This window comes from Phytophthora infestans, genomic scaffold (assembly GCF_000142945.1).
Source record: "Phytophthora infestans T30-4 supercont1.1 genomic scaffold, whole genome shotgun sequence".
In the NCBI taxonomy this organism is placed as follows: Eukaryota; Oomycota; class Peronosporomycetes; order Peronosporales; family Peronosporaceae; genus Phytophthora; species Phytophthora infestans.
In genome coordinates, this window is record NW_003303758.1 from 5546223 (window position 1) to 5561165 (window position 14943).

The window sequence follows — 14943 nt, forward strand, 5'->3', positions numbered from 1 at the left end:
GATGCGGGCTGGTCACAGGCTTGACTGACATTTCGGTGGTTTTACAGTACTGCACCCCGTTTCCGCGCCCTTGGACCTTTGATAAACTTCCGGATGTGATGATCCTGAATCCAAATGATCGATTGTTTGAAAGCTCATTTATTTGCAAATCCAATGTGGTCCACCCCCGCGAAAACGGGGTGCAGTACTGTACCTCAATTGAAGAGTGGAAAAGAGCTAGATAACCATTTGTTGAAGTGCAATTTTTGCACTTTAACCTTAACAAGATTTTTTAAGGACAAAAATGAGGACCAAATTTCAGTGGCCCTGATTGATGTGTCCTGCAGATTTATAGTCAAATGCAAGAAACAAGATAAATGTTTGTCATGTCTTCTTCGTTATCCTTCACGAACTTGACTCAGTGATAATCGAATCGGCTTCACTACGCTACTTGAAATCTTGCACTCCTAAGACTGATTTCACTGAAGTTTGTCCTAAAGTTTAGGACAAATTGCTGTTTGCTCGGCTTGTCACCTTGACTACTGGCTGCAAGCGCAATGATCGTCGGCGATGCCTGTTCGTTAAGCGAACGCTTGGTGCTCGTCGATTCGGAGGATCCAATACTCTGGATCGCTTTCTGGATGGAGGCGGTGCTCTGTTTTCGTTTGACTTGGTTGACTTGAGATGGTGTGACCTCTTGCATGGGTCTGGCAGCTTCCTTTCACGATGAAAAATTTCGAAACAGGACTCGCCATCACTCCATCTTGCTGCGCGACAAAGTGAAACATGGCAGATATCACACTCAAAGCTTGTTTTGTACCCTTTACGCGTGTGATTGCCATTTTCACTGTCGTGATTCATTTGACAACAGATAATGCAGCATCTCTGACGTGCACCCTGGATCCGGACCTGTAGTTGAACGGTTTGATTGGATACATTATTATGAGCAGATGAAGCGACAATTGTCCCGTACCTCATGGTGATCATTACTTTTAGAGAGCCGAAGATGAATCCACTCTGTGGATGACTCGAAGTGATTTCGTTTGTTGTACGCGAATGAAAGCTCCAATGTCGGTGGACCTGACCGATTCTCCTTGTCTCGAGCATCGCTAAGTGGGCGCAGAGAGCCTGCCTTCTTTGAAAGCACAACGGCAGCTTCTCGGCAAAATGCGGCAAAACTGGGGAGATGTTGCTTGTGTTTCTGATAGGCCTTGTAGCTTGTACATAGTCCTCGATTCATCAAAAAACCGTGTGACTGCAAGAATCACAGTTAGAACCCATATTCTGCGCGCGAATTGTGAGCTGCTAGCTACCTGGAATAACAGAAACGACTGGTAGGCATTGTACACTAGAGTCATGAGCAGACGAAGCCAAATTGTTGCACTAGATGTCAGTCGGAAATGCTTGGACTTGACATTCTTCAGATATCTTGAATAGACATCGATCCCCCCCTTGACACGATTCCACAACGCAATTAAAGTTGGCATGATATGCTTGGCTGGAGGGAGTGGGTTTTGCCGCTCGTTGATAAGTTTCACTAATGCCCTCCATAACCCCAGGGTTTGTACCAGCGTGGCTTGATCAACACAGTGTCCTAATTGCTCAGTTTCAAACTCGGGAATGCTGGCGGTTTCTGTGTAAACCCACTCCATGAAGCCCCAATGCAATTGCCTTCAATGCACTCTGGTAAGTGTGAGATGCACTCTCGCTCACGACAACGTGAACAACTCGAATGATGTATGTAGAGGATGCATACACAAGGTATCCATGTGTGATCCCACTGCAAGCAATGCTGTGCGGTATCTGGAGGCGGTGACTGGACTCTGGAATCACTGCGTTCAATCGGAAGCCGGATCCCATACCAGTCAATTCTACTGTCGTGAATATACCATAAGCTTTAGCAGCAGCTTGTTCCTGCTGAACTATGCGAGCAGTAGCTCGAGTTTTGTACTCCATTACTGCATTGAATCTCCCACATCGCACAGACACGATGGCAGCAATATGATCCGGTGAGAAAGCAGTTACTGGCATATTTCTCCTAGAGAAAAAATTAGTTTCTTGTCAGACCCGATTATTATTTTGCTTCACTTACTTGCACAGTAAACCGTATTTTCTGAGCTCCTCGATATGATAGTGTGTGTGTATATCCAGAAATAGCGTGATGTGCGAGGCAATATTGACTTCGTTGGCGGTCCCAATCTTTGTAGATGGTGTTGAAAACGGCGCCATGAACCAAGTCGATAAAAGGGCTGAGTCAGCTGCATATCTGGAATCTCGCCGAATATTGCGACCAGGAAGAGCCTTCCCAGCATCATTTTGAAGAAGTCGAGCAATTAACGTTGCTTTGTTTCCAGATACACGAAGTCCCAGGTCACGGCATAAGGTTTTTAGATCTCCCAGCGTTTTCACGATTAGCTCTGCCTCAAGCAGCGGTGCTCCTGCGTTTTCACTGCTTCTGGTCTGGGCGGGACCCGGCTGTTGGCGATTACTTCCCAATGACAGTTGCAGTATCACTGCCTGAACATCAGGATCATCGACTGGATCACCTCGGTTACCATCACCGTAACTGTGAGCAATGGCGCTAAATATTTTGCAGCAACCGAGCCCGTAATGCGAAACTTCCTGAGTAAAAACCAATCTGTAGTTCTTTGCTCCATCGTCAATTTCTGAATACCGTCTTCAAAAGCTGTAAACAACTCCTCCCTACGAAGTGAGACTCGCTTCAGTGTCCGTGATACATAAGACCAGTTATCAGGTCCCGCGCTGGCAAACGTTGTGTAGCCTAATGCCACTTTTCCAAGCCCTGACCGGTATGCAAGTGCGTGTGCATTTGCAGGAAGCATCCCTGGTTGAACTGGTATACGTTTGGTGGCCCAATACGCAGCACGATCTCCTTTCTCTAATACTAATTTCGGTACTGACTTGGTGTTTTGCCAAATGTAAAGGGAAACTTTTGTGTGCGCTTATGGGTACCGATGATACTTCCACCAGTGTCAACAATTTGTTGGTTGACAGCATGAGACTGATAACCTCTGTCCAGCGCGTGAAGAATACCTGGTAGTCGAATTTGGCTCTCCGTCGATGATCCACAGAGTGATCGCTGAAGAATCCTCACAATGTCCACGGTTGATTCGCCGTTGGCAGCCACATGTCCACCCAAAAACAAGCCTGTAACCAGCGATACCACGCCATGCTGCACTGGGCCGTATCTGCCAATCATTCGCTTGGTAAGATCAATTACCTCACAGCATAACACGATCATTAAGTACAGTACCCCTTTTTCGGGTTGCGCACGTGCGTAAGGCCAATATCGTCCACTGCCTTTGAGCGCAAGCGGATCAAATCATCATTTAACGTTGCTATCGCTGTTCCATCCACAAAACCAATGTCTGCGGATAGCCGCCGTGCGAGTTCGTATGCATAAGAGATGTCTCTGTCAGGTGTGAGCGGTGCCGTCCATTGGTCGGATCCTCCTTCTTTTGTAAACGGATTGCCACTTAAAGCTGCCAAAATAGCGCGATATCTGGGCAGCGGTAGTGCCTCTTCAGCAGGTGGATACAGAGCCCTATTGCTCTCGTCGTAGAAGAAGTCCGGGGTTACACCATAAACACTTAGCCAGAGCTCGACCTCAAGAAACTTGTAGATGTCATCTGTAGATGCTGCTGCATAATCAGCCAGGCTCCTGCTCACAAAGATCAGGAGCCTTGCCAGCACAGTCGAATCCAGCCACACGAACAGGAAACTGGAAACGCTAACACCGTCGAGGTGATGCTGTGTAGTACCGAACATTCGCTGCAATATTCTTTTAGCGACCTGGCCAGCTTCTTCACGTGTCTTATCCAGCAAAAACGTATCGACATTGTCTACTTGAATGCGCTGGTTTATCACGTTGGGATACTTCCAGGATCCCAGGACCTCCTCTTCGTCTTTGCTGTCGGATCCAAAGACGTACGGAACCTCTTCAGACGACTCGCTGTCAGACATGATGCCTTGGGTGCTTGTGTAAACGTGCAGCGCGACGAGCGCTGCGGGAATACGGAATGCGGGCGACGCACGCTAGCGGAGTGACCATCATTCTTTTATGTCCTTAAAAAATGGGGTTAAGGACAAAAGTGACGTGACTTTGTGCGCTCCAAAAACGATTTGGTCCTCTTTTTAAGGACAAAATTTGTTGGGGTTAACAAATGGTTAACTAGCATCAGTTTGTTTAGCGATGGCCATTTAAAAAAAAATGGTGTTCATGTGTACCATCTAGAAGGTACACTTGACTTTTCAGTAGTACCCTTAGAAAATAATAAAATGTTGGCTCCCCGCGCTATGACTACGGAAGGGCTCATCTGTATGTACTGTAGCCTTTCTGCAAGATTTGTGTCTGCTTCAGATTTGCGACAACTTGTTTACGCCGCAAGCAGCGCGAGTCGCGCGCCGCGACCGCACCATGATTCTTGGAGTGAATGCTGGTCTAGTACATGTACTTGACCTTGATTTCCTTCGTTCATGCAAGTAAATAACACAAGTACATGTAAATTATATTATCTGCGTCAAGCGAGTATTTACCCCAAAACCAGTTCCAATGTGCTGGACCAACAGAATCGAGTGTGTGTCATTCGACCTGCAGACAGGGCTCCCCACACAGCAAGACCACTCGTCGAGTGGTCTCGAGCATCGTTGCAGATTACTGTACATGTTCCCTTGACTTGACTGGAATCTTGCTTGCACCGTGCATCATCATGAATCTTCCACCCTGCTTTGTTGCTTGTCACAATAGAATTTGCAGATCGCTGCGAAGGGCGATGCCGCTCCAGCTTTCCCTCCGTATCAAGTGCCTCATCATAGGCGTTCTCGCTGCTGCCGCCGTGATAGCGTGGTTGGTGATGGCTCTTGCGGACACGAAGCCGGATCTGCGTCCAGTTGTGTTGCTCACAGGCGACTCGCTCACAGAGCACGGTACCAACGTGGAACTAAGCGGGTGGACTGCCTTGCTACAGCAACAATACTCGCGCACCGCGGACGTCGTAACGCGAGGGCTACCGGGTTACAACACGAAATGGTTTCTCAAGAATATTGTACCGACGATCCAGCGCGAGATCAGGAAGGAAGTGTACGTGACGCCGTCGCTGATTACGGTCTGGTTCGGTGCCAATGACGCAGCTTTGGCTAGTGGCTACGACTCGGACACGCATGTCCCTATTGCCGACTACAAGGAGAATTTGAAGGAGATCGTTCGCCATTTTTCGACAACCGCGCCCAAAGCGGATATTTTACTCATCACCCCTCCGCATGTGAATGATGCCGCTAGGGCTGAGATCGCCAAGGGCCAGAACGGAACGATTGACCGCACCAACGCTATGGCGAAGAGATATGCCCAAGCTTGCGTGGAGGCAGGGGCCAGTATCGGCGTTCCAGTGGTGGACTTGAACTCGTATTTTAATGCTTTGAACGAGACGACCCGAGACGCGCTGCTGATATCGGACGGTCTGCACTTTAACTCTTCAGGGAACAAATTAGTGTACGAGCAAGTGAAAAGTAAAATTGATGAAGTGTTTCCAAGTTTAGCAGCAAAACTCAAGCTGTGGCAGTTCCCAGGAGCGATCAAGTATGCTGAGGCAGATCCGTGGACATCAGGGGATGGCGAGCGATGAGGCTAGGCATGGGTAGTAAGTTAACTTATTTTGCTTAAATAAGATACAGGATATCAAGATTATCTCTAAAGAACACAAAGTGTGTGGATCCTGACATACAACGATTCGTACTCAGCCTCCTCTTCACACTTTGTGCTTACAATACTCTACGAAGTGTTATGCCCCCCCCCCATAACTTCTGGGGGGCTGAGTGCATCGCAAGCTTCAATGACAGTCAACTTGCTTTCGACTGTCCACCTGATCTGCTTTGCATTCCAGTGCTGACGATACTTCAAATACAACAGTATCACTCTAGCTGAACTTGAGATAAACAGCGGTATTTTCATGCGAATCAAAGTGCATGGCTGTTCTGCTGACGACAGTAGTCGATCCATGAGCGTGAACGCTTCATCGCAGAAAACATCTCTAGGAGGAGGAACTGGGAAGTCGATCATGTATTAATACCTGACCACTCTGGGACGATTCGTGCCAGTGCATCAAGCTGCCATCAACTCCACTCGCAGGCTGGGTTTCACTAGTACAAGGCGCGAACCCTTCATCATCTTTGTCCGCGTTGACTCCGATGTGGAAATACATGTACGTCGCATATTTTGCTGATGCACGGCATTTCGCCCGAGCGAACAGCGCGATCTTCCGCTAAGGTAGCAGCTCACAATCGAATTTTCCCCAAGATGGTGTTACATGTATCAGTCCGCGTCAAGAGTGTCCTACTTGTCTTTATGGCTACTGCTGCGGTGGTTGCATTTTTTATCATCGCTCTCGCCAATACCAAACCAAGTATCCGCCCTGTGGTGCTGTTGACGGGTGACTCGCACACGCAGAAGGGGACCAATCCAGCTGAGAGTGGCTGGGTATCGTTGCTGCAGAATCAATTCGTCATGACTTCGGACGTCATTACTCGAGGTCTTCCAGGGTATAATACCAAGTGGTTTAGCAAGTTCATCGCGCCATCCATTAAACGTGAAATCCAAGCGGGGGTCTACAATACTCCATCACTCATCACAGTCTGGTTCGGCAGCAATGACGCTGCTCTGGCCAACGGAACTTCTTCCAAAACCCACGTCTCGATCGAAGATTTCAAGGAAAACTTGAAAAAGGTCGTCCGGCAGTTTTGGACAGCAGCTCCAGCCGCAGATATTCTGCTGATCACCCCACCACACGTGAACGACGCTGCGAGGGCCGAGCTCTCTGCAGAGAAAAATGGGACGATCGACCGCACGAACGCCATGGCCAAGGAATATGCTCGCGCCTGTGTAGAAGTCGCTGATGCTGTCGGTGTTCAGGTTTTAGACTTGAACACGTTTTTTAACACAATGCCAGAGTCGAGCAGAAATGAATTGCTTCAGGCTGATGGACTCCACTTGAATTCTAAGGGCAATATTCTAGTGGACGAACAGCTACGACGCAAGATTGCCGACAAGTTTCCCAGTTTAGGGAACAACCTTGAGGTGTGGCAGTTTCCAGCAGCAAGTCACTATGCGGAAGAAGATCCGTGGATTGCAAATGTAGATAGATGATGACTCGTTAAAGTTACAGTATCAGCGAGTTTTTATTGTGAGTACCATAATACATAAAATTTAGCTACAAATCGTGGGTGGAAATATATTAGGAGCTGGTCCAAGAAAAATCGTAGTTAAACGGAGCACTACAGTACGAGCTTCGTAATTTACGCAGATAAAATACCCCGCGACATCTCAATTTCTAAAATGTTCCTCCCGCCCCCGTTCGCCCTGAGCCTTTAAAGTGAATTTGGCATCAGGAGTGAGGTACGGCTTCGCTTTTAGAGGAGGTTCTATTGAGGTGGGGCATGCATTTGACGTCCATTGTATTGTGAATAGCAGGTGCATTCATCACATGAGCGACAGTGAGCCGGAACTGCAAGTCCCGTCTAGTAGCGCATGGGTCTGCCCGCCGATTGACACGGACTGGCATACCGACTGGTCAGCGGTTCGTGCCTACATGGGAGACTATCAAGCGGGCACTCACCGGATTTCCCGTCGGCGAACATCCACTTCCGTGCGAAAGAAGAGCCAGGAGATCGCCAGTCAGACTCAACTACGGACCAGCGTCGCGACTGCGGAAGATGGAGGAGACTCGGTGAAATGAGGGCCCTGTGGGCGCCTGATACCTGACGAATACTAGAACTCCTGGATAAATCTGGTATGCACGCACGGACGGAGTCGCAAAAGTCGCGGGGAGGGGATACGCAAGTCCTACTTTGAGAAGTCAACAGGGTGCGCGGCAAACGTGAAAGCAGCTGTGGTGTTAAACGACAGTGACGAGACTTTCATGGTGCGAATCACCGGCTTCGACGTCAAACACAATCACAAAACCTCGTCAAAAGTAGTCAACGAGAATCATGTCTCCAACCACCGTTTAGAAGACCCAAACATCTTGGTGTTTGTGGACAAGCTTTAAGCGACGGTATCGAGACCGAAGATGATCATGCAGTATCGGCATAAGAAGACGAGTGTGTTCGGCTGTATTATGAGGGTATTTATAGGTTGGCGTCTCATTTGTGTCGCTTCACATCGTGAGGCAAGGATGTGACGTTCCGTGATGTACACAACATGGTGGCAAGAATCCGAGAGAAGTGAAGAGGCGGAACCAGGACAGAAGAACGTCAGGAAATGGTGTTACGAGGGCATTGTAAATGTCGTGGCAATCGAGCAACGGTGTATCGAATAGCCTATAGTATCGAGATAGAGAGATATCACTTTAAAGATTGTATGGCCGGTGTCTACTGCTTTTCGTGTATGGATTTAATGTCAGCGTACTACCAATTTCGGATGAAGATGGATCATGTCAAGTACACAGCGCTCCATGCCCCAAGCGGTCTCTACGAATACCTGGTGCTACCTATTGGAGTCACCAATGCTCCTGCGACCATGCATCGGTTGACGTCGTCATTGTTCAAGGAGTTGTCGCACACTAGATCATTTTACGTTGACATCTACGTGTTTACGAAGTCAAAGAACATTGACGAGCACTTGCGAGCTCTGCGTGACGTGTTGGAGATTGAACAAGCGGTATGTGAAGCTGTCCAAGTGTGTGTTCTGCGCTAAAGAGATCCCGTGTCTTAGTGATTTTATTGGTCGTAACGGAGTTCACATCGACCCAGACAAGGTGCAGACAATCCGAGATTGGCCAGCACCAAGGACACAAAAACAGCTTCACAGCTTCCTCGGTTTGACCGGATACGTCCAACAATTCTGCGATCAGTACGCTGAGCTGACAGCACCGCTGTTTACGCTATTGAAAAAGAAGAACCAACGCAATTCGTAGATTACGCTCAACGCAGTGCAACTTAAGAACTTCAAGGATCTGAAACGACGACTCTCAGATATGCCGGTGCTGCAATTACCTGATTTCACGGCACAGATGCACTTACGTACAGATGCAAGCCAGTTTGCGGTGGGCGGTGTGCTGTTCCAAGTCGTCGATGGGGTCGAGCGACCAATCGCATACACCAGCCGGAAGACGAAACCAGCGGGGCTCGAGTACCCGACCCAACCGCAGGAACTACTTGCAATTGGCAATGCTTTAGCAGCGCTTCGAATCTACTGTTTAGATCGACCGGTAATGATCGAGACGGACCACAAGTCACTCGAGGGCATTTTCCAGCAGAAGATGGCAAATTGACGGTTGGCTCGGTGGTACGACATCCTCGCCGAATACCATCCAGTTCTCGCGTATTTACCTGGAGCGAAGAATGGTATTGCGGACGACCTGAGTCGAAGACCAGATCTTAAACCTGAAACAAAGAAGTTCAATGATTTACTTGTCCCAAATTTCAACGAGACGAGTTAGTAGCTTCGCGTTGCGGAAATTCGACCTACGAACGACCTTATCAAGTCCGTTATCAGCGGGTATACAAAAGACAAAGTCATTCGGGAGATTCGACGCGCGATCGAGCGGCATGGTACGACATCAGGTGTTTGTGGTGTACCTAAAAAAACAGTGCAAGCCTTTCTTCGAGGAGAAGAACTTACTCTGGTATCAAGGAGCGACCGACGAAAAATCTCGGATCGTTGTCCTGAACGTGATAGCGCTGAAACATCGCGCTATCGCTGAAGTCCACGACTCCAATTACGGTGGTCATCCCGGCACGGATCGCACATACATGAAGCTACGTGCTGACTGGTATTGGCCGCAGATGGTCCGTACGATCAGGAAATACATTACCGATTGTGAAGAGTGCAGAAGGAACGAGCCTCGAATGACGAAGACCCTGGGAAGTTGAAGCCTCTACAGATTCCGGAAGAACGATGGCGTTCGATTTCAATGGACTTTATCACGGACTTACCGGACACGAAGAGCGGGAAGAACTCGATTTGGGTTGTTGTGGATCGGTTAACCAAGCGTTTGCATTTCATCGCGACGACGAAGACGGTTTCTGCACAAGAGGTCGCGACACTGAGCATCGACAACATCTGGAAGCTTCACGGTCTGCCGCAAGACATTGTGTCGGATAGGGATACCAAGTTCGTCTCTGGATTATGGAGCCAAGTTTTCGACAATGTGGGCATCAAACTCAAGATGACAGTAGCATACCGAGCTCAAGGTGATGGACAAACAGAGAGGATGAACCGGACACTAAAAGAGAGCCTCCACTGCTCGTATCCCCGCGACAGGATGACTGGGATGGGCACCTTGCGAATGCAGCGTTTTCCATCAGCTCAGCCGTCAGCTCGAGCATCAAGATGTCGCCATTCGAAGCCGACATTGGCTACGTCCCGCACAACCCACTCTCTGCTGTTGCCGAATCAAGTCGACGAGGATTGCGCGGAGGACGGCGTCAAGGCGCTCTGTTAATGGAGCATCAAGCAGCCGTGCTTCGCCAGTGTCAAGATGCATTAGAAGAAGCTCAGGCTAGGACGGCCGACGTGTACGATCGTGGGCGCAAGGAGCAGGAGTTCAACGTTGGTACTCAAGTGTACCTTAGTATCAAGAATCTGGACACGGCACACACGGGATTCCCTAACTCACGCAAGCTCGGCCCCAAGTAGATTGGACCATACTTCGTCACGCGCAAGGTACATAGACACGCATACGGGATCAACTTACCGCCCGAGCTCAAGCTCCATCCTGTCTTCAACACCGGCTCGCTCAAACCAGACGAGTCCCCAACTCGACTCTCGCGACCTCAAGAGGTAATTCTACACGACGTCAAGGTTGGCCAGCTCGTGGAAGCGGTCATCAACAAGCGCCAGCGTAAGGGAGCCGTACAGTACCCCATTCGGTGGGTGGGTGAGGCGAAAGCGACTTAGGAGCCACTCGAGAACCTACATCAAGTGACAGGCCTAATTCAAGCGTATTAAGCGAAGACACCCAAGAAATCAATAAAACGACGACGACAAATACCCAATGACGAAAGTGTGCGTCAACGGACAGAGCGGCAACTCAAACTCGAGATTGACGCATTTTTACCGATATAATACTCAAATTCTAGTGGAATATTCAAGGTTTACAACTTTCAAGATTATGCTCAAGCTCCAGGCACAAGCTCAAGGAATACACTGATCAAGATGAAAAGAAATCGTGCATTTTTCAAGTTAGCCTACGTTTTGTCGGAACCATCATTATAGCGAATCAGAACGCGTCGAACGAACCGCACCCTCGCCAGCCACGAAAAGGCACATTCCAGCAGCGGCATCTGAACGACGCTGTCATCAGAGACGAAACGACCGTGCGTCGTCATTTGCAGCATGAGCGCGTACTACTTACGCTGGGGACCTGGGAGAACACCTGCGCACAGATACACGCCAGGCGCCAGCAGCAGGAAATCCAGACCGACGCAAGCTTGAACACCTTCGAGACGAAACTGGACCTGATTCACACCAATCGTATCCTCACAGATCTCAGCGCGACCAGCAGCACGAGTGGCGCGGTTGGAATTCCTAATAAAGGTCCACAGTGTGGACAACACAACACCAGCAGATGTGATTGGCTTGTCAGTCGCAGCACGCACACAGTACAACGCATCGACAGCAGGTTCCGAGTACCAGTCGGAGATCCCAAGGGCGTCGGCAGCGAGATCCAGAGCGCGGAAGGCGCAACGGCCATCGCGGGAGTCTCCCATGGCCTGTGAGAAGTCGTCCGGCCGCGAGAGATCGAACTCAGCGAAGGTCATGGGATCATTGGTGGCTTTGTACTGATCAACGAGCTCAAGATACTCAGTGAAGCCATCTTCCTCAAGGAGCCAACGGGGCTCCCAATAACCCTCGGTTTTCCCTGCAGAAAAAATGTACTCAACATAATAGCGAGAGGCTCGGGTTACCTGCGCGCCAAGACGGTCAGAAAGGGTCCAGACGTGCCAGAGGGGCGATGTCGCGGCACTTCGAGCTGAAGACGTCTTCCGTCGAGCTTGGCGGCTGAGGGACGCGCGCGGTCTTCACCCACCAGCTGACCGAGACGCATTCTGGTTGGCTCGCGCCATGGCAGGCTCTCGAGGGAGCGAGTAGCTGCGCAGCCAAGGACACAAACACAACAGGGCGGCGGACACAGCGGTAGTGGCGAGCGTCGACTGAGGTAAGTTTCTAACTGGAGAGAGTCTAAGACAGGTGAGAAGCTGCGGTAGTGGAGACCAAGGCGTAGAGCAAAATGGCAAGAAGCGAGGACGAGCAACGGATACGTCAAGACCGGCGACGGACTCAGCCGCACTTGAAGAAACAAGTATGACGAGTATTTCAAATGCTGGAGGGATGAGTGTATCGAATAGCCTAAAGTATCGAGATAGAGAGATATCACTTTAGAGATTGACATTAAATAATACAGGGGCTCTCTCAACCAACTGTTTGATTGAGGGCAGTTGGTCGGGGAGACCAGTACACTTTGCTTTCTCCCCGCCAGCCCCCAGACGGTCTTCCTCTCCCCTCCTCTCCATATCCAGTTTATTACAAACGGTGTACATCGATGACAGCAAGGCTGCCCAAGCAATCACATTGCAGACACGTCAAATGCGACGCTGGTTCAAGGCACTCCCAGAAGTGCTGCTTGTTGATGCCACACACAGCACCAACGCGTCGCGCTACAAGCTCTTTTAGTTTATGATTAACGGCGTGTACAGACACGTAAGTTTTTGAACTTCGAGTTACTTGATTGTGTGCCTTCAGCTACTCTTACGACTCTGTTGTAACTGCAACTACAGTTGAGTGGTTGAATGTACATGGCGTGGCAGAAGGTACAGAGAAAGTGAATACTAACAAACCGGCCGTTGGTCGCTCCTAGGGTGAATACGTGCATCACAGCTTCATGGAAAATGAGAGTGCGGGGTGTCTAACAGATGCAATCAGTTCACTCAAGTTCATCAATCATTCTTGGGATCAAATCAAGATGATTTTATTTGACATACATATGGAGGAGCTGGGCCTGTTAAAAAGCGAGTTTCCTGGTGTGAAGGTGATTTTTTTGTCCCGTTTTTACTGGAAGAAGTATATCAGGTCTGAGATGGCAAAGAGCGAGTATGGTGAGCCGTCTTCTTTTGACAAAGGTCAAGTAGAAGATGCTGTTGATGTGATGCAGCTTGCCACCTTCATGGAAGAGTACGCCAAGTATCTGAAGTACCTCTACTTCTTGTTGGATCGTTGTCGTCTTCAAGCTGCTGATTCCATACCTAAGCCAAACTATTCATTTTTGAAGTAATTCATGAGAAATTGGGACTCGATGAAAGAACTATGAGCTCTATACGCACGGTCAGATGTGCCACACCTAGGCAACCACACCAATAATAGGTAAGCTAAGAAGCTTGATACTCTGTGGTATTCCTCTAACTGTGTTCTGGTTTGCTTTGACTACAGACTTAAGACATCATGGGTGCACATCAAAGAGCTTCTGCCACCGGAAATGGCTCTTGATGAATGCGTGAATACTCTATTGTTTCTACAAGCCGTCGCTGAGATGAAGTACGCGAGAAGAATTACAGCCGTGGGCCAGATGCGCTACGTAGGCGCTGATCAAGAGCTGGAAAAGCTAGCTCGTAAAGTCAGTCCGTACGCATACCGACTTGTGGGAGAACAATATTGGATAGCCAAGGACAGAAAGCCCACTACGAGGGGGAAGAGCTTCATTTGGTTTTGTTTGTGTTAAGGCGAGGTGCCGATGCAGTGCGTCGTATCATGTTGACATGTCAAAACTTGTGCTATACAACGAGTTATTAAACGTGTAGCATTGTTTATTGTGCTTTACGGCTGTTCTTAGCGCTATCGATGTTCCTGTGTATGCATGAAAACCATGTTGCATCCATGCTGTCACGCTATGTATTGGCGCCTGATGCAAGAAAAATCGGTACTTCTAGTTCGATTTCTCTCCCCTTGTTGGAAGCTATCGTACAATTTGAACCAACCTGCTGCATAAGAAGATGCCCCAGATAAAGCGGCATGTACTACATTTCAACTCCGTGACTCGGCCATGCCAGCAAGACGCCACCAGGTTCTGACTGGCTCAACGAAATACAAGCATGCTCCTGAGCGCGTATCGCAGATATCATGAGCAGGAATGGCAGGCATGTGCTTCACGAGATGATAAACGCACTGGGGAAATTTGAGGAGATCATCAAAGACGGTGTACCTCCCTCCATCGGACGAGAGGGTGAATGAGTCGATCCTCTTTTATGGCTACCGTCGCTGATGTTTTCGCCAGCGCTGGATTCTAAAGCTGCTGCAGGGACGCGTTCAGAAACAGATAAGTCAATGGATGAAGTAGTTTGGAGGCCAAGGCCCCCCTACGCAACGGGCCGGTGCCCAAGTTACACGTTCAGTGCCCGCCGCCACTGTAGGCATATATGTGTCTCCAGTCACTTCAGAGGTATCACGAGCTGCACAGTCTGTACTACGATCTACAGGCGATATAAAACCAAGTCGCACTGCGTGTTCAAGACGTTGGGTCTACGGAAAGAGAGCTGTTCCTCGCAAAGAGACTATGTGTCAGCAGTAATTCGTTAGAGGCTTTGCATACGGTGGCCTTCGTGATATCGAAAAGCACCGATCGCGGCCTCCCAGAAGTCCGAAAGAAACAAGTCAATGCGGAATAGAAGCGGCGCGTCGAGCGTGGGAAGCAAAAGGCCACCAAACTGGTACAAGGCACGCTATCACCAGCACGCTGGACAACGATTATTCATGCGGTGGCGCAAGCGGATGCTACCAGATCTTCCTATTTGGGCTGTATTGAAGACGAAGAAGGCGATAGCAGGAATTTACACACCGGCTGGGTACAACTCTGACATTCGATTTGTGTTTCCGAAACCATTTGTGCAGAAATGTCAGCTGTAATCGGCACCTTTTGCAAAAGTATGATGGGAACATGTGCAGAAGATGGTGTTGGT

At 49.1% G+C, this 14943-nt stretch overlaps 2 protein-coding genes across 2 annotated transcripts; one reads left to right on the plus strand and one right to left on the minus strand.

The window, feature by feature from the left end:
- Window positions 1–2878: 2878 nt before the first annotated feature.
- On the minus strand, window positions 2879–4060 carry PITG_00926 (uncharacterized protein; the record flags this gene model as incomplete). Its single annotated transcript, XM_002909420.1, has 2 exons — window positions 2879–3188; window positions 3254–4060. The coding sequence occupies 2 exons, from the start codon at window positions 3961–3963 to the stop codon at window positions 2885–2887; spliced, it is 1014 nt and encodes a 337-aa protein (XP_002909466.1).
- A 712-nt stretch (window positions 4061–4772) lies between these two features.
- On the plus strand, window positions 4773–5621 carry PITG_00927 (isoamyl acetate-hydrolyzing esterase, putative; the record flags this gene model as incomplete). Its single annotated transcript, XM_002909421.1, has 1 exon — window positions 4773–5621. One exon carries the CDS (start codon window positions 4773–4775, stop codon window positions 5619–5621), a length of 849 nt encoding a protein of 282 aa, XP_002909467.1.
- Window positions 5622–14943: the final 9322 nt, after the last annotated feature.